Genomic DNA, 23,142 nt, shown 5'->3' with positions numbered 1-23,142 from the left:
AGGTGCTGAAAGGTGGGATTAGAATTGGCGGCTGTTTTTTTCAGCCAGCGCAGACACGATGGGCTGAATGGCCTCTTTCTGTGCTGTAACTTTTTAATGGTTCTATAGTTAGCAGGAATGCTGTTACACCCTTTCTTGAACAAGGGTGTCACATTTGCCACTTTCCTATCCTCTGGCACCTTCCCTGTATCTCAGGAAGATTGGAAGATTATGGCAAGACCTTTCAAATCTCCACCCCCACTTCGTTCACAAACCTAGGATGCAGGGCATCCAGATCAGGTGACTTATGCACTCTAATCATAGCCAGCCTTTCCAATACATCCTGCCTATCAATGTTCACCCCATCCATCACCCTTACCATATCCGCTTCTACCAATATTTTGTCAAATTCCTTTTCCTTAATAAACACTGATACAAAATACACATTTCATGTTCTCACCTTGCCCTGCACCTCTAAGCATATTTCACCCTCTTTGTCCCTTATAGGCTCCACCCCACATCTTACTACCCGTTTAATATTTGCATGCGGTAGAAGATCTTTAGGTTCCCTTTTATATTAATTGCCATTCTATTCTCACATTCTCTCTTTGCCAGTTTTATTTTGCTCTTCACTTCCCCTCTCATCTTATTGTATTTGGCCTGGTTCTTGCTTGAAGAATTCACCTGACCTGCATCATACACCCTCTTTTTTTTTGATTCATCATATTCTCTATCTCCCTCGTTAGCCAAGGAGCCCTGGCTTTGGCACCCCTACCTTTCCAGCTTGTTGGGATGTACTTCACCCGCACCTGAAATATCTTCTCCTTAAAGATCACCTATTGCTCTGTTACAGTTTTTCCTATTAGCCTTTGGATCCATTTTGTCCTGGCTAAATGCCCTCTCTTCCCATTGAAGTCAGCCTTCTGCCAACTTGGAAGTTTTACTTTAAATTGTTCCTTGTTATTCTCCATCTCTAATCTAAAGCTTATGATATGATCGTCCCTCTTACCTTAAGTGTTCCCCCTCAGCATGTAGTGACGGAGGAACCTCAGCCCCTGACCTTGTCCAACATGCACGAGGTCCTTGCTACCTGTGTGGATGAAGAGAAGGACTGCAAGCTGGACTGACCATGGAACCATGGTGAAAGATGCCAGTCCAGTGGGGAGAGTGAAGAGGAATGTGGTAGTGATAGGAGACAGTATAGTCAGGGGGATAGAGACTGTTCCCTGCAACCATGACCAGAAACTCCGATGGCTCTGTTGCCTGCCCAGTGCCTGGTTAAGGACATCTCCTCACGGCCAGACAGGAACCTGGAGTGGGAGGGGGAGGATCCAGTTGTCGTGGTTCATGTGGGAAGCAATGACATAGGTAGAACAAGAAATTATGTTCTGCTTAGAGAATTTGAGGAGCTAGGATCCAAACGAAAATGCAGATCAAAGGGAATCATTTTCGGGTTGTTATCTAAGCCACCTGCAAACTGGCACAGGGTCAAACAGATTAGAGAGCTAAACGTGTGGCTCCCAGAGGGGTGTGGGAAGAAGGCATTTTGATTCTTGGGGTACTGGCATCAGTACTCAGGGAAATGGGAGCTATTCTGTTGGGATGGGCTTCATTTCAGCCAGGCTGGGACCACTGTCCTGGCCAATCGCACATCTCGGGCTCTGGACAGGGCTTTAAACGAACAGGTGGGGTAGGGTTTGCAGAAAGGGAAATTTAGAAATGCAAAGAGAGGCGTCAGGACATCAGGAGGATTGTGATGTGGGGAAATGCCAAGAGAATGGGACAGGGAGGGACAGAGAGTTTAACAAAAATTGTACATCAGCAAATAAGGTCATTGCAGGGAATAGAGGGAAAAAATTAAATTACAGTTCCTTTATCGGAATGCACAAAGCATCTGTAATAAGATAGATGAACTAGTGGCACGAATAGAGGTAAATGATCTAGATCTAATAGCCATTATCGATACATAGTTACAAGGAGATCAAGGTCGGGAAATGAATATTCCCGGGTACGCAATATTTCAGAGAGACCAATAGAATGACAAAGGAGACGGGGTAGCCCTGATAGTAAAGGATAGCAAAAGGACATTAATAAGAAGGGATGTGGCCTCAGAAAATCATGAAGTAGAATCAGTTTGAGTGGAAATTAGGAATAGCAGGAGTCAAAAAACACTGCTCAGAATAGTTTACAGCCCCCCCAACCACCCCCACCCCCCCCCAACCTCCCCAAACAGATTGTAAGAGCTTTTGTAAGTACATAAAAAGGAAGAGAGCAGCTAAAGTAGACGTTACTCCCTTAGAGGCAGAGACAGGATAAATCATCATGGGGAATGAGGAAATGGCAGAAGCATTGAACAAATATTTTGTGCCTTTCTTCACTGTAGAAGACACAAGCTCCGTACCAGAAATCAGCAGTAACATCAGAGTAAATCAGAGTGAGGAAATTAAGGATATTAATATCAGCCGAGAAAAAATATTGGAGAAACTTGATAGACTAAAATCTGACAAGTCCCCGGGACCAGATGGCTTACATCCTTGGGTTCTAAAAGAGATAGCTGCAGAGATAGTGGGTGCGGTGGCTCTGATTTTCCAGAATTCCTTAGATTCAGGAATGGTCCCATCAGATTGGAATTTAGCAAATGTTACACAGCTTTCCAAGAAAGGAAGTAGAGAGAAAACGGAACTACAGGCCAGTTAGCCAAACATCAGTCATTGGGAAGCTGCTGGAAACTATTATTAAAGACGTCTTCACAATGCATTTGGAAAAGCATAGTATGATTAGAACAAGTCAGCATAGTTTTACTGAAGGGAAATCCTGTTTAGCAAATTTATTAGAGTTTTTTGAGGATGTAACTAGTAGGGTCGAAAAAGGGGAACAAGTAGATGTAGTTACCTGTATTTCCAAAAGGTATTCAGTAAAGTGCCACATAAAAGATTAATAGGCAAGATAAGGGCCCATGGTGTTGGGGGTAATAAATTAGCGTGGACAGAGGATTGGTTAACAGACAGGAAGCAGAGAGTGGGCATAAATGGGGCATTTTCAAGTTGGCAGGCAGTGAATAGTGGAGTGTCACAAGGATCAGTGCTGGGGCCTCAGCTAATTACACTACATTAATGACTTGGATGAAGAGACAGAGAGTAATGTATCTAAGTTTGCTGATGATACAAATAGATAGAATTTTGGTCTCACAGGGAATCAAGGGATATGGGGAGCGGGCGAGAAGCCCAAGATCAGCCATGATCATACTGAATGGCAGAGCAGGCTCGATGGCCATATGGTCTACTTCTGCTCCTATTTCTTGTGTTTTAGACACTTGGTCCACTTGGCCCGCCTCATTCCCCAGCACCAGAACCAGCAATGCCTCCTTCCTAGTTGGATCAAGAACGTACTAGTCCAGAAAGTTCTCCTGAACACATTTCAGAAATTTCTAACCGCTCCTTTCCCTTTCCCCAAATTAGCCCAATCGAGATTTGGGAAATGAAAGTTCCCCAATATCACCACTCTATAGTTCTGCATATCTGCTCCTCTAACTCTCTCTCCCTATTTGGGGGCCTATAGAATACCCCCAGTAGTGTGATCATACCCTTCTTGCTTCTCAACTCTAACTAAATGAATTCTGTCCTTCCCCCTCAAGGTCATCCTCATTTTCTTTATATGGAGATATTAGATCAGGTGACCAAAAACTTGGTAAAGAGGTAGGTTTTAAGGAGTGTCTTAAAGGAGGAATGCAGTGTAGGGAGGGTATTCCAGAGCTTGGGGCCTAGACAACTGAAGGCACGGCCATCAAAGGTGGAGCAATTAAAATCGAGGATGCGCAAGAAGCAAGAATCAGAGGAGTGTAGATATCTCAGAGGGCTGTGGGGCTGGAGGAATTACAAAGATAGGTTAAGAAGAACTATTAGGAATAATACAAAGACATGTCTAGATGGCATGGGCTGGATTTTACTGGGCTCCTGACGTGGAGGGGGGGGAGTGGAGGGAATCAAAAGAACGTTGCGGCAGAGGCCCTCCACAGAGCCCGATGCTGGGAGGGCCGAGCCTAACCTTCCCAGTGCCAGCAAGGCTCCATGGCGGCACCCCCCCAACCACCTCCACCCGCCGTTGGGCGACGGGACCCGGCTTTGCATAGTAAAATGAGCACCATGAATACATTTTATTAAATTTATCTTGAATCTTACAGGCCCGCCACGATCCTCAGTGCGGCAGCCTGCACTCCTGCTCCTTCACATCCCCGTCTGGGGAAAGCAGGCGTGAAACTGGTAGGGAGAGGGGGGGAGTGAAGATTTTTAGTGCTGGGGGTGGGGGTCGGGGTCAAATAAATATAATGGGTGTAGGGGATGATGGAAAGGGGTGAACCTTGGTGAGGTAAGGTCATATTCAAAAGGTAAGTTATTTTGGGGGGAGGGCAAATATTTAATTGTGATTGGGGGGGGTGGGAAAGGGGCATTAGAATTTTATTTGGTACATTTTGGGAGGGGTGTTTCTTTAAAAACGGAAATTAACTGTCAGGGCTGGCTGCCCTTTAAAAAAAATGGCGGTGACGCCTGTGAGCAGGCAGCTGATGCCATTGCCGGTGTCAGACAGCTCGCCCCCACCATTGGGGGGTGCAGACCAACCTGGCTATTTAAATGAGCTGTCGCGCGGTAGATTGTGATGGCTCAGCGGCATGCGGCACACACATTTTCCGTCTGCCACCGGGAGCAGCAGCGGGCTCTTCAAGGCCAGCCCCGATTGTGCATAAGCACAAAGTGTGGTGAATAAGGTTGGTGAGCTACAAGCGTAAATAGCACGCGGGATTCTGACGAAGTTGCAATAGTGGAATCCTGGCTTAAAATAGTGAGGACTGGGTGATTAATATTCACGGATACAAAGTGTTCAGAAAAGTTAGGGAAGGATAAAGGGGAAGACAGTACTGATTAGGGAAGACATTGGCCGGAATTTTATCCTCACCCCCCCCAAAGAGTGGGCTGGTGTGGGGGGGGGGGTAGGGCGTGGTGATATAAAATGGAGTGGGAGGCTCAGGGAGCCCTTCCCGACCTGCTCCCGCCTCCAGAGCCATTTTATACGGAGTGGCGGCGCAAAACGGCCAACCTGCCCAGGCCAATTAAGGCCTTTTTGTGGGCAATTAAGGGCCTCCGCCCGCTGCCACGGGGGTTTTACCGTTGGCAGGTGGGCAGCCCAGGCCTGAGGAAATCCAACTGTTCCTCCTTCTCTCTATCACGCTGTCTCGCCTTCCCACTCTCTCACTCTGTCGCCCCTTCTCTCTCATTCCTTCTTTCTCACTCTGCCCCCCCCTCTCACTCTATGTCTTTCCCTGTCCCCCCTTCTCTCTCTGCTCTGCCTCGTATTCTCTCTCTATCATCCCTTCTCTATCTCTCTGTTCCTCTTCTCTCTCCATCCCTCTGTCCCCCGTTCTCTCTGTCTCTCTTTGTCCCCCTTCTCTCTCTCCCTGTCTCTTTCTGCCCCCCCACCTCCTCTAACTCTCTCCCCCTTTCTCTCTCTGCCCCCCTTCTCTCTCTCTCTCTGTCCCCCTTCTCTCTCTCTCTCTCTGTCCCCCTTCTCTCTCTGCTCTGAATCGCATTCTCTCTGCTGTCCTGCTTACTTTCCCTCTCTCTCGGTCCACCATTTTCTCTCTCTCTGCTGTCCTGCTTACTTTCCCTCTCTCTCGGTCCACCATTTTCTCTCTCTCTCCCACTCTGTCCCCCATTCACTTTCTCTCTGTCCCCCTTCTCTCTCTCTCTCTCTGTCCCCCTTCTCTCTCTGCTCTGAATCGCATTCTCTCTCTGCTGTCCTGCTTACTTTCCCTCTCTCTCGGTCCACCATTCTCTCTCTCTCTCCCACTCTGTCCCCCATTCACTTTCTCTCTGTCCCCCATCTCTCTATATCTCTGTCCCCACTTCTCGCTTCCTCTCTCTTTCCCCCTTCTCTCCCTCTCCCCGCTGCTCTCTCTCCATTCCCCTTCTTACTCTCCCTGTGTCCCCATCTCTCTCTCTCTCTCTCTCTCACTGTTTGCCCCCCTTTTCCTCTCTCTATTCCCCCACTCTCTCTCACACTGTCCCACCTTCCCATTCTGTCATCCCTTCGCTCTCTTTGTCCCCCTTCTCTCTCACTTTCTCTGTCATCCCATCTCACCCTATGTCTTTCTCTGTCCCCCCCCCTTCTCCCTCTGTTCTGTCCCACATTCTCTCTCTGTCCCCCCCTTCTCTCCCTCCCTCTGTCCGACCTTTTTTCTCTAATCCCCACTCTCTCTCTGCCCCCTACTCTCTCTACCCCCTTCTCTCTCTGATCCCCACTCTCTCTCTCTGTTCCCCCTTCTCGCTCTCTCTCTGCCCCCTACTCTCTCTCTCCCTCCCTCTGTCCCCCCTTCTCTCTGATCCCAACTCTCTCTCTCTCTCTGTGCCCCCTACTCTCTCTTCTCTCTCTCTGTCCCCGCTCTCTGTCTCTGTTCCCCCTTCTCTCTCTCTCTGCCCCCTACTCTCTCTCCCTCCCTCTGTCCCCCCTTCTCGCTCTGATCCCTACTCTCTGCCTCTGTTCCCCCTTCTCTCTCTCTCTGCCCCTCACTCTTTCTCCCTCTCTCTCTGTCCCCTCCTTCTCTGCCCCCTTCTCTCTCTCATTCTCTGACCTCTTCTCTCTCTCTGACCCCTGCTAATTGCTCTCAATTCCCCTTCTTACCCTCTCTGACCCCATCTCTTACTCCCTCTGTGCACCCTTCTCACTGGATCTCTGTCAGCCTTCTCTTTCTGTCCCCCGTCGCTCATTTTCTCCCTGTCCCCCCTGCTAGCGCTCTTCCTGTCCCCTTTTTGCTCTGTCTCCCTTCTCTCTCTCCCTCTCTCGATCTCCCTTCACTCTCTCTCTGTCCCCCTTTCTCTCTCTCTGTCCCCCCATCACTCTCTCTCCCTCACATAATAAAAGCAAAATATTGCAGATGCTGGAAATCTGAAACAAAAACAAGAAATGCTGGAACCACTCAGCAGGTCTGGCAGCATCTGTGAAAAGAGAAGCAGAGTTAATGTTTCGGGTCAGTGACCCTTCTTCGGAACTCTCTCTCCCTCACTGTCCCTCCTTCACTCTCTCTCTCTGTCTCCCCTTCTCTCTCTCTGTACCCCATTCTCTCTCTCTCCCTGTCCCCCCTTACTCTCTCTCTCCCTGTACCCCATGCCCTCTCGCTCTCTGACCCCCCTTCCCTTTCTTTCTCTGTGACTGTCCCCCCTCCTTTTCTCTCGCTGTTTTCCCTTCACTCTGTCCCACCTTCTCTCTCTCCCTCCTTCTCACTCTCTGTCCCTCCTTCTCTCTTTGTCTATTCTCCCTTCTCTCTCTCACACTGTCCTGCCTTCCCACTCTCTCACTCTGTCGCCCCCTTCTCTCTCATTCTCTCTGTCATCCCTTCTCACTATGCATTTCTCTGTCCCCCCCCCTTCTCTCTCTGCTCTGTCTCGCATTCTCTCTCTGTCCCCCTTTTCTCTCACTCTCTGTTTTCCCTTCACTCTGTCCCCGTTCCTCTCTCTCTCTGTCCACCCTTCTTTCTCGCTCTCTCTCTCTCTCTGCCCTCCCCCCCCCGTTGCTCCCTCTTTCTCTCACCGTTTGTCCCTTCTCTGTCTCTCTGTCCCCCTTCTCTCTCCCTGTCTCTCTGCCCCCCTTCTCTCTCTCCCTGTCCTGTCTTCTGTCTCCCTCTCTCTCTGTCCCCACTTCTCTCTTTCTAACCTTGTCCCCTCTGCTCTCTCTCTCCCTGTCCCCCTTCTCTTTCTCCCTGTCTCCCCTTCACTCTCTCACTGTCCCCCTTCTCTCTTTCTCTCCCTGTCAGCCTTCATGCTGTCTGTCCCCCTTCTTTCCCTCTCTGTCCCCCCTGCCCTCTCTATCTCTGACACCCTTCCCTCTCTTTCTCTCTCTATCCCCCTTCGTTCTCCCTCTGTCACCCTTTCTCTCTCTCTCTGTTCTCCCTTCACTCTTTCCCCCTACTTTCCCCCTCTCCCCCTCCCTCTGTCCCCGCCTCAATCTCTCCCTGTCCCCTCTTCTCTCTCTCTCTCCCTGCCCCCTCTTCTCTCTCTCTCTCTCCCTGCCCCCTCTTCTCTCTCTCTCTCCCTGCCCCCTCTTCTCTCTCTCTCTCCCTGCCCCCTCTTCTCTCTCTCTCTCTCCCTGCCCCCTCTTCTCTCTCTCTCTCTCTCCCTGCCCCCTCTTCTCTCTCTCTCTCTCCCTGCCCCCTCTTCTCTCTCTCTCTCTCCCTGCCCCCTCTTCTCTCTCTCTCTCTCCCTGCCCCCTCTTCTCTCTCTCTCTCCCTGCCCCCTCTTCTCTCTCTCTCTCTCTCCCTGTCCCCTCTTCTCTCTTTCTCTCCCTGTCCCCTCTTCTCTCTCTTTCTCTCCCTGTCCCCTCTTCTCTCTCTTTCTCTCCCTGTCCCCTCTTCTCTCTCTTTCTCTTCCTGTCCCCTCTTCTCTCTCTTTCTCTCCCTGTCCCCTCTTCTCTCTCTTTCTCTCCCAGTCCCCTCTTCTCTCTCTCTCTCCCAGTCCCCTCTTCTCTCTCTCTCTCCCTGTCCCCTCTTCTCTCTCTCTCTCCCTGTCCCCTCTTCTCTCTTTCTCTCCCTGTCCCCTCTTCTCTCTTTCTCTCCCTGTCCCCTCTTCTCTCTCTCTCTCCCTGTCCCCTCTTCTCTCTTTCTCTCCCTGTCCCCTCTTCTCTCTTTCTCTCCCTGTCCCATCTTCTCTCTTTCTCTCCCTGTCCCCTCTTCTCTCTTTCTCTCCCTGTCCCCTCTTCTCTCTTTCTCTCCCTGTCCCCTCTTCTCTCTTTCTCTCCCTGTCCCCTCTTCTCTCTTTCTCTGCCTGTCCCCTCTTCTCTCTCTCTCTCCCTGTCCCCTCTTCTCTCTTTCTCTCCCTGTCCCCTCTTCTCTCTTTCTCTCCCTGTCCCCTCTTCTCTCTTTCTCTTCCTGCCCCCTCTTCTCTCTTTCTCTTCCTGCCCCCTCTTCTCTCTTTCTCTCCCTGCCCCCTCTTCTCTCTCTCTCTCTCCCTGCCCCCTCTTCTCTCTCTCTCTCCGTGCCCCCTCTTCTCTCTCTCTCTCCCTGTCCCCTCTTCTCTCTTTCTCTCCCTGTCCCCTCTTCTCTCTTTCTCTCCCTGTCCCCTCTTCTCTCTTCCTCTCCCTGTCCCCTCTTCCTCTCCCTGTCCCCTCTTCCTCTCCCTGTCCCCTCTACTCTCTCTTTCTCTCCCTGTCCCCTCTTCTCTCTTTCTCTCCCTGTCCCCATTTCTCTCTTTCTGTCCCTGTCCCCTCTTCTCTCTTTCTCTCCCTGTCCCCATTTCTCTCTTTCTCTCCCTGTCCCCTCTTCTCTCTCTTTCTATCCCTGTCCCTTCTTCTCTCTCTTTCTCTCCCTGTCCCCTCTTCTCTCTCTCTCCCTGTCCCCTCTTCTCTCTTTCTCTCCCTGTCCCCTCTTCTCTCTTTCTCTCCCTGTCCCCATTTCTCTCTTTCTCTCCCTGTCCCCTCTGCTCACTCTCGCCCTGTGCCCTTTCTCATATTGTCCTCCTTCTCTCTCTCTCACTCCCACTTCTCTCTCTGTGCCTCCCCTTCTCTCTCTCTGTCCTTCTTCCCTCCCTCTTTCTGTCCCCCCTCCTCTCTTTTTCTATTCTCCCTTCTCTCCCTCACACCGTCCTGCCTTCCCGCTCTCTCACAGAGAGTAAAAGGGAGTGTCAGGCTCAGCGCGAGGAGAGTGCTAGAAACTTGGAGAAAGCTGACAAGGCTGAGGGGCAATTGAAGGATATCAAGGTGGTATTTAGGGTAGCTCAGAGTCGGATACATGACGAGGCTGATCACGGGCCAGGTAACGAGGAAATTGGTAAGCTGGCTCTAGTATCATCCGGCACCAGGGGTATGACATGTCTTCTGGCACCAGGGGATGTTGGGGTAGACTGGGATGTGGAGAGAAGGGTATCCGATGATGGGACCCAGTATAGAGAGTGTCAGCCGGCTCCTGAGGCACCGGGACCACCGAGAGTGATGTGTCCCCTGCAACAGCAAAAGTTCGGTCCACCCCCAGCAGGCGGTGGCCTGGCACCATTGCAGAGCGATTATGTGCTCCCCTATATGACCCTTCAGTAGCAGGAAATGCTGGCCAGTGTGCCAAAACTGAAGCACGGAGGGGATGCCTCAGTTCATTTCACTAGCATAGAGCAGATAGAGTGAATTAATAACTGTGATGAGGAGAAATAAAGAAACTGATCCTGTTCTCCTTAGATGGGAAGCTGTATCAGAGTCTGTCAACAGCTATTAAGTTGGGAGGGAGAATCAGGGACCGTTTGAAGGATGAAATCTTCGTGGTGCTGGGATTTAATCAGGGCAGTCTGTTCTTGCAGGTTGAGCAGACCAGACAGCTCACAAGCGAGGCAACGGAGGCATTTGTGGATAGGTTATGGCCCATATATATGAAAGTTACTGGGGGAAATCTAGCCCGAGCGTAGCTGATAGGGGCTCCCAGGAATCATTGGTTGAGGACCCTAGTAGCTATCAGCTTACCATGGATCAGGGCAAGGGCAGAATCACGGTTTGACCCCGAGGATGAGACAAATACAGAGACAGGTGCGTTGAGGAAACTGACTTTTAAATCTGACCGGGGGGAGGAGAATAAACAAAAGGGAAAGGTACTCGAAATAAAGGGAAGCATGAGTGGTAGAAAGGAGTGGAAGCAAGAAGGGCCTAATGCGGACAGATCCCAGGCATGTTTCAATTGTGGGAAAATGGGACACTGGAGTCGGGTGTGTAAGTCTCCGAAAAAAGGGAAGCCTGGAAGAGGGAATCCCTCAGGGTCGAAATCACGGGCAGTAGAGGCAGAGAAAGAGCGAGTAGAAGACCCAGTGAAACTTCTGGTGGCCGCATTACAGCAGGTTATGGACAAGGGACAGGGAAAAGTGCTCGGATTGAAAGATAATGGTTAAAGGAAGTTAATCGGAAGATTCACATGATAGGTTTTAAAACACTGTGTGAACAGAAAAAGAAAACCTGGTGTGTATGTGAGTTGGTTGAGTTTTCTGTTTGTATGTTTTATTAGAGTGTCCTGTTTGATTTTGTGTGTCTGTGCTCCAATGTTCAGTGTCTGTCACTGAGTGGATGTTGGAAGTGTTAAAATCTATTGTGCTGAGAGAGAGAGAGAGAATGACTCATGTCTCTGATTTCTCTGAGTTTGCAAGCCAGTGTCTGTCACTTAAAAGTTGTTTAACCCTTTGTGGTCTGTTTTTGTACGTGATTTTAAAACGGTTGTTTAATGTGTTTCAAGAGTTGTTTTTAATGGATGGAGGTGAAAAAGAAGTTATGATAACATGGATATTGAACTGTAAAAAAAAACGATTGTTTCATTGTTCTGAAATAGAGAGATATAGGGGATTCTCCCCCATGCTGTGTGAGGCTGCTGGTAGGTTTAAATTTTGTCTGAAGTTGTACTTTGAAAATTCACCTTTGTCTTGAGTTCCTGCTTCCAGCTGCTTCAAAGGGGACCTTGAAGAAAGAAGGCCTGAGAACCCACACCTCAAGTTTTTCTTTTATTTCTTTGCAAAACATGTGCTATGTTAATTGATTTAAGTTGATAAAGTTTAAGGTGTGTGCATGGAGAATGCAAGTGGGAAGCTTCCAGCCAGAAATGTGTGTGTGTAATAAAGGTTTTGTGTGGAGGATGTATGTTTTAAGTTTACTTTCTGAAATCGTGATTTTGTAGTCTTACGTTTTACTACTTTTGGGTTAAAGTGGATTTCACAATGGGAATTGTGACCTTGTTCAAGGGTGACAGTAATGGAAATAAGCAAATGTTGGAAGTTATAAATTCGAGTTGAAATTTCTAATCAAAATTTCATTCGTATGGAGTTTTTTTTGGTCAAACATGTGGGGATTTTATTCTGGACAGAAATTCACATGTGAGTTAGAGATTGAAACAAAAAACACCCTCAAACTGTGTTTTAAACTCAGACTGCAGGAAGAACAAAGGATCATTTGCCAATAGGAATTTAAAAGGGTGAAATAAGACAATTTGGAATTTGTTTTTAAATAAAAGGCTTCTAATTTTGGAAAAGGGAGTTTCCTTTGTTTAAAGGCAAGACCCAGTGAGCAGGATGGTAAGAAGGAGTAGTCGGACACCCCGATCCAGGGTGCCCTGGACAACTCCTCGCACACCGACCTCGAACCACAATAAGTCCCAACCGGGGAAAAACAAAAAGGGGATGATTGGGCACACAGTGTAAAGTAACATAAAAGGAAGTCTGATCTGTGCAGGGAAGATCTCTCAGGTAGAGTAAATTTGTACATAACCTACATCTGACCTGTGGAGGGAAGACCAGAGCAGTGCAATTTTCTTTTCTTTTCCTTTCTGCAGAAGCAAAGTCGAGTCAGGAACACAAGACAGGATGTACCCTGTGGCTGAGTGTGATGATAATCCTGATTGGAGCAGGACAGACGGATCGAGGGTGCATCAAGCTGTCTTTCACTTACGAGTGTACGGGAGGAGCCAGGCCCACTGTAACACAATGGGGTCAGACACAGGGCACTGACGGGATAGCTACATACTTCCATGAGGGAAGGTTGGGATCAAATCCAACCAAGTATTCCAATCACACTGGGTACACATTCGTTGAAGCATCAGTGCCATGCCCAAAATGATATATCACAACCAGAAAGATACAGGTGATAGAGGGAAGGCGAGTGTCCTAGAGTGTCGGGGAAGCATCCCCGTGAGATGGTGGTGATGGTTGCATAAGACAGACAAGGCGAAGGGTGATGAATTCGGGGATTGGAAAAGATTGTGGAACGACACACACAGATGGATTACCGGGACAAAGGAGGGTGTGAAATTGTGTTGGATCAAGTGGTGGAAGGAAGAGGAAGGGGTTTATGTGGCTAAGTGGGGGAAATCTATGATTGGCACTGATCTGAAGGGGTGTCAGGGAAGAGGAGCACATGAAGTGCTGCGTCCATATCAGCTAAATGAGTTGGACTGACCAGGATGAGTCTGAGAATACACAGCCCATCAACTATACTACGGAACAGAACCATGTCCCTCCCCAGGTGGCATATGAGGGTCACAGAACCTACTGTGTCACTACCAGCATAGGATACACAATAACACATGGTGCCCAGTTTTCGACTCGACCTTCTGTTTTAAGCCCATGATGGAGGTTCAGATTTTGCAGGAAAGGATAACCCCCATCTGGGATCATACTTCAGTGAACCTCACCGTAGGCAGTGGCCTCCCAAACCTCCAAGAATACATAGCCCACTTTGGATTTGATATTCCATCCCTGCCCGAGTACCTCATGAAATTGGTGAAGGAGGTAGAGCTGTCTCAAAAGCACTATTACATGCTTGATCAGATGAACAGAGACAAGGGGAATGGTATTAGGGAAATAGCCTCCCCACCCTTGTGGGATATTGGTTTCAATATTGAAATTCCCTGCTGGATTCCAATTGCTTCGCACGTGTTGGTGATTGTACAAAGGAATATAATACTGTACATGTTAAGATTGTCGGGTAAACTAAAATGAAAAACCAAAAGGCAAAACATGGGGAAATGGTTAGGAAGGGGTTTTGATAATGGATTCTGATGTTCTAGTTCTTTGGGCCTCTTTATCTCGAGAGACAATGGATACGCTCCTGGAGGTGGTCAGTGGTTTGTGAAGCAGCGCCTGGAGTGGCTATAAAGGCCAATTCTGGAGTGACAGGCTCTTCCACAGGTGCTGCAGAGAAATTTGTTTGTCGGGGCTGTTGCACAGTTGGCTCTCCCCTTGCGCCTCTGTCTTTTTTCCTGCCAACTACTAAGTCTCTTCGACTCGCCACAATTTAGTCCTGTCTTTATGGCTGCCCGCCAGCTCTGGCGAACGCTGGCAACTGACTCCCATGACTTGTGATCAATGTCACACGATTTCATGTCGCGTTTGCAGATGTCTTTATAGCGGAGACATGGACGGCCGGTGGGTCTGATACCAGTGGCGAGCTCGCTGTACAATGTGTCTTTGGGGATCCTGCCATCTTCCATGCGGCTCACATGGCCAAGCCATCTCAAGTGCCGCTGACTCAGTAGTGTGTATAAGCTGGGGGAGTTGGCCGCTTCAAGGACTTCTGTGTTGGAGATATAGTCCTGCCACCTGATTCTGATGTATAGATAGTGATTTGGCTGAGGCTCACAATACCCCTTCCTTTTCTCTCTCTGACCCCCTTCCCTCCCCCTCTCTCGTTCCGCCCTTCTCTCTCCCTCTGTCCCTCTTCTCTCTCTCGCTCTGTCCCCCCTTCTCTCTCTCTGTCCCCCACTTCTCTCTCTCCCTCTCTGTTCCCACTTCACTTTCCCTCTGTCCACACTTCTCTCTCTCTGTCCCCCACTTCTCTCTCTCTCTCTCTCTCTCTCTCTGTCCCCCACTTCTCTCTCTCTCTCTCTCTCTGTCCCCCACTTCTCTCTCTCTCTCTCTCTGTCCCCCACTTCTCTCTCTCTCTCTCTCTGTCCCCCACTTCTCTCTCTCTCTCTGTCCCCCACTTCTCTCTCTCTCTCTGTCTCTCTCCCACTTCTCTCTCTCTCTCTCTCCCACTTCTCTGTCTCTCTCTCTCCCACTTCTCTGTCCCTCTCTCTCCCACTTCTCTGTCTCTCTCTCTCCCTCTGTCCCCCACTTCTCTCTCTCTCTCTGTCCCCCACTTCTCTCTCTCTCTCTCTCTGTCCCCCACTTCTCTCTCTCTCTCTCTGTCCCCCACTTCTCTCTCTCTCTCTCTCTCTCTCTGTCCCCCACTTCTCTCCCTCTCTCTCTCTGTCCCCCACTTCTCTCCCTCTCTCTCTCTGTCCCCCACTTCTCTCTATCTCTCTCTGTCCCCCACTTCTCTCTATCTCTCTCTGTCCCCCATTTCTCTCTATCTCTCTCTGTCCCCCATTTCTCTCTCTCTCTCTCTGTCCCCCACTCTCTCTCTCTCTCTCTGTCCCCCACTCTCTCTCTCTCTCTGTCCCCCACTTCTCTCTCTCTCTCTCTGTCCCCCACTTCTCTCTCTCCCTCTCTCTGTCCCCCACTTCTCTCTCTCTCTCTGTCCCCCACTTCTCTCTCTCTCTCTCTCTGTCCCCCACTTCTCTCTCTCTCTCTCTCTGTCCCCCACTTCTCTCTCTCTCTCTCTCTGTCCCCCACTTCTCTCTCCCTCTCTGTCCCCCACTTCTCTCTCTCTCTCTCCCTCTCTGTCCCCCACTTCTCTCTCTCCCTCTCTGTCCCCCACTTCTCTCTCTCTCTGCCCCCCACTTCTCTCTCTCTGCCCCCCACTTCTCTCTCTCTGCCCCCCACTTCTCTCTCTCTGCCCCCCACTTCTCTCTCTCTCTTCTTTTTCAAAGATTTTTAAAATCTCAGGTCAGTTTGAATCTATTCTAAATGATATGATAAGTAGACACTTGGATAATAATAATCTGATTGACATAGTCAACATGCTTTTATGAATGGGAAATTATGTCTGTCGAGCCTGTTGGAGTTTTTTGAGGATGTTGCTCACAGAATTGATAAAGGGGTGTCGGTGGACATGGTCTTCTTGAATTTTAAAGCACATGTGATAGGAGGTAATATGGATTAAGGATTAGTTAACAGGCAGAAAGCAGAGAGTAGGAATTAACGGGTCAATCTTACATTGGCAGGCGGTGACTAGTGCGGTACCGTAGGGATCAGTACTTGGGCCCAAGTCGTTCACATTATGTGTCAATGGTTTGGATGTGAGGACCAAATGTAATATTTCCAAGTTGGCAGATGACACAAAACTAGGTGGGAATGTGTGATGTGAGGAAGATGCAACGCGGCTTCAAGGAGATTTGGCCAGACTTAGTGGCCGGAATTTTAAAGTGGGCGGATGGGACCCGGACTCCGACGTAAATGTCGGTGACGAACCCACTTCCGCTCAGCCTGGGGATGCGTCCCGTATTTTACGGATCCCCAGACTTTAAGTGGCCCGAGGCGGGACTTCCACCCACTTGAGGGAGGAGGTCCCGCCTCAGTGAGCTGCCGGCCAATCAGCAGTCCGGCAGCTCTTAGTCTCAGCAGCGCCACCGGGAACAGTGGCCACTGCTGGGACTGCCGCCCAGCTGAACAAGGAGGATGCCATGGAGCTGGGACTGAAGGGAAGTTCAGGTTGCCTCACCAGGGGGATCGGTCGCGCCCTGGTGAGGTTAGGGTGGTCGTTTGGTGGGAGGTGGGAGGGGCGTCTTGGATCCCAGGTGTGGGTTGAGAGGTGGGGGTGGCCCTCAATCGGGCACCCTGTGCCCGACTGCCATGCCTCCCCCACTCCAAACCCGGGGCATGGACAGGCCGGCAGCTATCGCTGGGCGGTCTTTCACGTCCCCGACACACCCGCTTGCCATCGGTAAAATACCCGTGGAGGTGGGTGAGAGCACTTAAGTGGTCAATTAAGGGTCTTGATTGGCCTCGGGCAGGCAGGCCGTTTCCCACCACCGCACCCCCCCCCCCACCCCCCGCCATACCTCCGTAAACTTGGTCGGAGGCGGAATCGGGGCGCTTAGGCCTCCACGAGCCTCCTGCTTAATTTTACGTCGCCCGCACGCCACCAACCGACCCGCTGGGGCGGCGTAAATTCCGGCCAGTGAGAGGGCAGCAACATGGCAGATGGAATATAATGTAGAAAAATGTGAAGTTATTCACTTTGGTAGGAGGAACAGATGTGCAGAGTATTTCTTAAATGGTAAGAGATTCGAAAGTGTAAAAGTACAAAGTCACTGAAAGCTAACATGCAGGTGCAGCAAGCAATTGGGAAGGCTCATGGTATGTTAGTCTTTATCTGAAGAAGATTTGAGTGCAGGAGTAGTGAAGTCTTGTTTCAGTTGTATAGAACCTTGGTTAGACCACACCTGGAGCACTGTGTGGAAGGATATTATTGCCATCGAGGGAGTGCAACGAAGATTCACCAGACTTATTCCCAGGATGACGGGACTGTCCTCTGAAGAAAGATTGAAAAAACTGGACCTGTATTCTCTAGAGTTTCAAAGAATGAGAGGTGATCTCATTGAAACCTACAAAATACTTAAAGGTATAGACAGGGTTAATGCAGCTAAAATGTTTTCCCTGGTTGAGGAGTCTAGAACCCGGGACACAATGTCAAAATAAGGGGGGAAGTCACTTAGGAGAGAGATGAGGAGAAATTTCTTTACTCAGAGGGTTGTGAATCTTTGGAATTCTCTACCCCAGAGGGCTGTGGAAGCTCAGTCATTGAGTGTGTTTAAAGCAGAGATTGACAGATTTCTAAATACCAATGACATAAAGGGATATGAGGATAGTGTGGGAAAAAGGCACTGAACTGGATGATCAGCCATGATCATATTGAATGGTGGGGCAGGCTTGATGGGATGAATGGCCTATTCCTGCTTCTATGTTCCTATGTTTCACAGTTGACAGATCCTGACATTAGCAACAGCAGTTTCTGAACTTTGGACAGACTTGGGGTTTTCTGGTGGGCTTTTCAAAATCCTCGAATCTGTCCGAAGTTCAGAAGCTGCTGTTCCCGATGTCAGGATCTGTCAGCGGTGAAAGTGACTTGCGATCATTTTAAAAGATGGTCTGACAAAGGGAAATTTTCCATCAGCAGTCATGGACCCCGGGTGAGGAGGAGGAACAACTCCGGTACAATTTACACCCGCCGACCGGATGGGAATCTTTAGTGGGCCCCATCCTGGCCTGTGGGCTGCATGTTGGGCAACCCTGGTAGAGACTAATGACACAGTTCTAGACTGAGCAGGAACAAAGGGAGCTGGGGTTCATGTGCTTCAGTATTTGAATGTGGCAGGACATATGGAGAGAGTAGTTAACAAATTTTATGGGATCTTGGGTTTCATAAATAAAGGTCCTGAGTACAAAAGCAGGGAAGTTACGTAGAAACTTTATGAAGCTCAGGACAGGCCACCACTAGATTACTGCTTCCAGTTTTGGTCACCACACTTAAGGGAGGATGTGAGGGTCTTTGAGAGGGTGCAGAGGCTATTTACCAGAATGGTGCCAGGGTTGAGGGATTTTAGCTACAAGGTTGTGTTGGAGAAGCTGCGATTGTTCTTCTTGGAGCAAAGAAGGCTGAGAGGAGATCTGATAGAGGTGCACAAGATAATGACAGGTTTAGATAAGAGAGACAAAGAAAATCTGTTCCCATTAGCTGATGGTACAAGGACTGGGACAAAGTTTAAGATTTTGAGCAAGAGATATGGGGGTATGTGATGAAGAACTTTTTTTCATTAGTGAGTAGTAATGATTTGGAACTCACTGCCTATGAGGGTGTTGGAAGTGGAGATGATCAATGATTTCAAAAGGGAACTGGATCGGCTCTTGAAGGCAATAAACTAGCAGGGCTATGGGGATAGAGTGGGAGAATGGGACTGACTGAACTGCAATACGGAGAGCTGGCATGAACTCAATTGGTCGAATGGCCTCCTTCTGTGGCATAATGACTCTATTATGAGAATGTGGAACCCACTACCACAGTAGGTGCTTGAGGCGAATAGTTTATACACATTGAAGGGGAGGCTAGATAGAAGAAGGAGAGAGAAGGCAATAGAGAGTTATGCTGATAGAATTAGAAGAGGAAAGACAGAAGGCAGGCTCGAGCCTGCATGGACTGGTTGGGCCGAATGGCCTGTTTCTGTGCTGTATATCCTATGTAATACAGTACTGTCTGTGTGAAGTCTTTAACTGTCCCTCAGTCTGGTCTCATTACCTGATGATCAGAATTACCCTCCTGGAGCTTAGTGACCAGCCTCGTCATGTTTGGGGAAAATGGTCTCATTTCTGTCACTTCTTAAATCCTGGATTTTATGGGAATAGGGTCATTTTCCCTGAATTAAACCACATCCACTGGCTCCCCTTCATCAACTCCACTAGTTATATCCTCGAAGAATTCGAGTAGATTTTCCCAGCATGATTTCCCTTTCATAAATCCATGCTGACTCTGCCCAATTCGACCACTGTTCTCAAAGTGCTCTGCTATAAAATCTTTGATAATGGACTCTAGAATTTTCCCCCACTACTGGCATCAGGCTAATCGGTCTATAATTTCCTGTTTTCTCTCTACCTCCCTTTTTAAATAGTGGGGTTACATTAGCCACCCCCCAATCTGTAGGAACTGTTCCAGAGTCTATAGAATCTTGGAAGATGACCACCAATGCATCCACTATTTCTAGGGCCAGAGAAAAATTATGGCACAGAAAGAGGCCATTCACCCAACGTGTCTGCGCCAGCTGAAAAACTAGCCACCCATTCTAACCCCACCTTCCAACATCTGGTCCATAGCCTTGCCGGTTACAGCACTTCAAGTGCAAGTCCCGGTACCTTTTAAAATAATGGAGGGTTTCTGCCTCCACCAACAATCCAGGCAGTGAATTCCAGACACCCACCACCCTCTGGGTGAAAAAGTTTTTCCTCATGTCCCCTCTAATCCTTCTACTAATCACCTTAATTCTGTGCCCCCTGGTAATTGACCTCTCCACTAGGGGAAACAGGTCTTTCCTGTCTACTGTAGAACCTCCCAAATGTCACTCTTTACAAATGTTCAGGACTGTGAATAATTCTAAACATTTATAGAAAAAAAAAATTCCTGTTTTCCCCAATACTCCCAATCCAGGAAAAGGCTCCCTCAACATATACATTCTTCATGGTATTGGTTAAATATCAAATGTTATTTATTTAAACTCGGATTTCTGTCCTGTATCCAGTTAAAATGGTGGATGTGGGTTTTCAATCTCTCAGCTATGGTTTTTCAGAATGTTGTAAATATAGTAGGAATATAGCTGGGTGATGGTCTTGGGAACTTGCTGCTGTTTCCTGTCTCTTTGTGTAAAGAAGGGACCCAGTGACAGACAGAGGATCCAGCAGTAGGAAGGGTTGTAGCACATGGTGTACAGGATCTCGTTCTCCTCCACGTGTTTGAAAACAGCTGCTGCCACCATCTGATCTTCAAAAAACTTGTTGAAATATTCCTTCCGTTCATCACCAACAAATCACAAGAATCCATTTTAGATTTTCCAGTCCTGATGGTAAAACTAAACAATCCTCTTATTATTTGTCATCGTTGTGTTGAATCTGTTTTTCTCTGGTTTAACTGAACTGTTTCTTTCCCTTCATTATAGAGCAACAACACAGGCTGTGACTGTTCTACAATTTGTCCAACAGTTAGAGACAAATAAACAGTTACCTCAACTCCTGGCATTTGTGCAGTACGGGTCCCAGCCGCTGGAGTGCTTCAAATGTAATGCGGCATTCCTCCAGATTGAGTCCTTTGAATATATCTGAGAATCCAATTACGTGAGACAGGACGGCACAGTCAATCTGGGTCAGTTCCAAATCATTAAATGCAAGTGTGTTCACAGATCCCACTATGTCCTGAACCAGTGCTTTATTCTGAGACTCAAACAGGTAGTGCAATGTGTTCAGGAGCTTCCTTTTACCAGTTTCACTCTCTGTGTTTCTACTCTCTCCTTTAACCGTCTCCTTCACCCAGTCAATCACTCGGCAGGTTGTTTGATGAGGAAATGGACCCATAAACTCCTCCAGGGGTCGAGCTGCCTGTGGGGAGGAGAGACCAGCAACAAAACGCAGAAATATCTCAAATCTCCCATCCTTCATCCTGTGGGCATCGCTGAGCAGATTCCGGAAGTCCCCGCGACCTGCAGTCAGGAATTGTGCGAGTGCAGCTACAAACTCTTGGATGGTGAGGTGCGGGAATGTGTAAACCACACTCTGGACAGAATCATCTCTCTCCAAAAGTTCCATCAGGAATCCAGACAGGAACTGGGAAGGTTGCAGATTGTACTCGATCAAATCTCCATTTCTAAACACAATCTTCTTCCTGGAGACTCCTGTGAAGGCCATCTCACCGATCTTCAGTAACACATCACGGGGGTTTTCAATCTCTCGGCTATGGTTTTTCAGAATGTTGTAAATATAGTAGGAATATAGCTGGGTGATGGTCTTGGGAACTTGCTGCTGTTTCCTGTCTCTTTGTGTAAAGAAGGGACCCAGTGACAGACAGAGGATCCAGCAGTAGGAAGGGTTGTAGCACATGGTGTACAGGATCTCGTTCTCCTCCACGTGTTTGAAAACAGCTGCTGCCACCGTCTGATCTTCAAAAAACTTGTTGAAATATTCCTTCCGTTCATCACCAACAAATCCCAGGATTTCAGTCCAGACACTGATCTCAGCCTTTTCCAATAAATGTAATGCAGTGGGACGACTGGTCACTAACACTGAACATCCTGGGAGCAGCTTGTGTTGTATTAAACTGTACACAATGTCAGACACTTCACACCAGCATTCGGGATCTGTGCACATGTACTGAGGTTCTGTATTTCTCCGATTGTCAGTAAAATCGATCGTGTCCTTGAATTCATCCAAACCATCAAATATAAACAGCAATCCCTCTGGATTCTTCCAGAGCTCTCCCAGAACATTTCCAAAGTAAGGATACAGATCCAGTATCAGATTCCTCAGGTTTATTCTACAGTTAATCGTGTTCAAATCCCGGAATTTAAAACTGAAAACAAATTGAAAGTTTGGGTATATTTTCCCAGTGGCCCAGTCATAAACAATCTTTTGTACCATTGTTGTTTTTCCAATCCCCGGGACTCCGCTCACTGCTGCTGAACTCCCAGATTTGGATTTTCTGTGGGAAAAACTGCTCTGGAATAATTGATCAGTTTGGATTTTTTCCAGTTCTTTCCGGAGATGTTTCTCTCTCCACTCTTCATGGTCTCGGCCTCTTACCAGCAGTTCATGTTCTACAAGTGACCGATCTCGAACAGTAGAAATGACCGTTAGCTCAGCGTATCGATCAACCAGCTGGAAAATCTTAACCTTCTCCTTTATTAGGATAGTGTTCACTCTCAGTGTTTCAGTTTGTACCCGGAGTGTTTCCTTGTGTTTCTGTTGAACATCTTCAATTAGAACAGACAGAAAGTGGTTTTCAATGTTAGCTGTATTGATATAAAAACAACTTCTGAAAACATTTTATTATTCAATAAATGTTGCAAGATTTAATTCACAGCTTCAATAGAGGTGTGTGTATAAATTAAAACTCAGTTCATGAAAACTTTGCTTGAAAGTGAACAATGGTGAAAAGAAGTTTTAAATCCTGATTTGATTCTAACATTTACTGAACATGGAGATGCCGACACAGGTAATATTTTCCCTCTGATGGTTAACACGATCTGGCCTACCCTGTACGATTAGAAATCTCATTACAAATCCACACGTGATCCTGGTTATACGATAGTAGAGGTTCCACTGGATTAATTTTTAAAACTATCAGCGGTGTTTACCTTCTGCAGAAATGGGAAATTTGACATCGGACACAAGTGGGTTATACTGTGAATTGTCAGTAATCCCACTGTTATTGTATCAGACAATGAGCAGTTTATCTGGCTGGACATTGGCTCCCAGTTCGGTAACGTTTCAATTTAAAAATTCTCATTATTTTCAAATCCCTCCATGGCCTGGACCCTCCCTATCTCTGTAACCACCTCCAGCCTGACAAAACTCTGAGGTCTCTGTGTTCCACCAAGGGTAGAGTAACACAGTTATGTCACTGGACTAGTCAGCCAGAGGCCTGGATCACTGATCCAGAGATATGAGTTTATATACAACCACGGCAGCTGGGGAATGTAAATTCTGTTCACTAAATAAATGTGGAATAAAGCTAGTATCATGAATGTTGTTCATGAAAACTACCAGATTGTCATGAAAATCCACCTGGTTCACTAATGTCGTTTAGAGAAAGAAATATACTGTACTTATCCAGTCTGGTTCTGGGTGACTACAGACACGCAACAATGTGGTGGACTGTTAACTGCTGGCTGAAATGGCCTGGCGAGCTACTCAGTTCTATCAAATTGGTACAAAAATGACTAAGCAGTATAAAACCAGACAAACCACCTGGCATCGACTGAGGCTCCTGACACCACATGCATAATCAGCCCAATCAACCCTGTAAATTCCTCTTCACCAATATCTTGTGCCAAAACTGGGAGAGCTGTCCCTCACTCAAGCAACAGCCTGAGATATTCATAATCACAGAATCATACCTTTCAGCCAACATCCCAAACCACTCAATCACCATCACTGGTTACGTCCTGTCAGACTGGCAGGCCATACCCACCTGAAGTGGCAGCACAGTAGTACAGAGTCAGGAGGGAGTGGCCATGACAGTCCCCAAAAATGA

General features: G+C 48.0%; 1 protein-coding gene across 6 annotated transcripts in view; it reads right to left on the bottom strand.

Annotated features, from left to right (window-relative positions):
* LOC137361309 (NACHT, LRR and PYD domains-containing protein 3-like) overlaps nucleotides 1–23,142 on the bottom strand; it is a 145,907-nt gene that overhangs the window by 20,025 nt on the left and 102,740 nt on the right. For all 6 annotated transcript variants that reach the window (XM_068026193.1, XM_068026194.1, XM_068026197.1 and 3 more), the window contains exon 10: nucleotides 20,122–21,859. In XM_068026193.1, the coding sequence (XP_067882294.1) occupies nucleotides 20,122–21,859 (1,738 nt within the window). The remainder of the gene's footprint in view (nucleotides 1–20,121; nucleotides 21,860–23,142) is intronic.

The sequence above is a fragment of the Heterodontus francisci genome, unplaced genomic scaffold, assembly GCF_036365525.1.
Source record: "Heterodontus francisci isolate sHetFra1 unplaced genomic scaffold, sHetFra1.hap1 HAP1_SCAFFOLD_506, whole genome shotgun sequence".
In the NCBI taxonomy this organism is placed as follows: Eukaryota; Metazoa; Chordata; class Chondrichthyes; order Heterodontiformes; family Heterodontidae; genus Heterodontus; species Heterodontus francisci.
The sequence above is the reverse complement of the archived record's forward strand: the minus strand, read 5'-3'. Positions and strand labels throughout refer to the sequence as shown.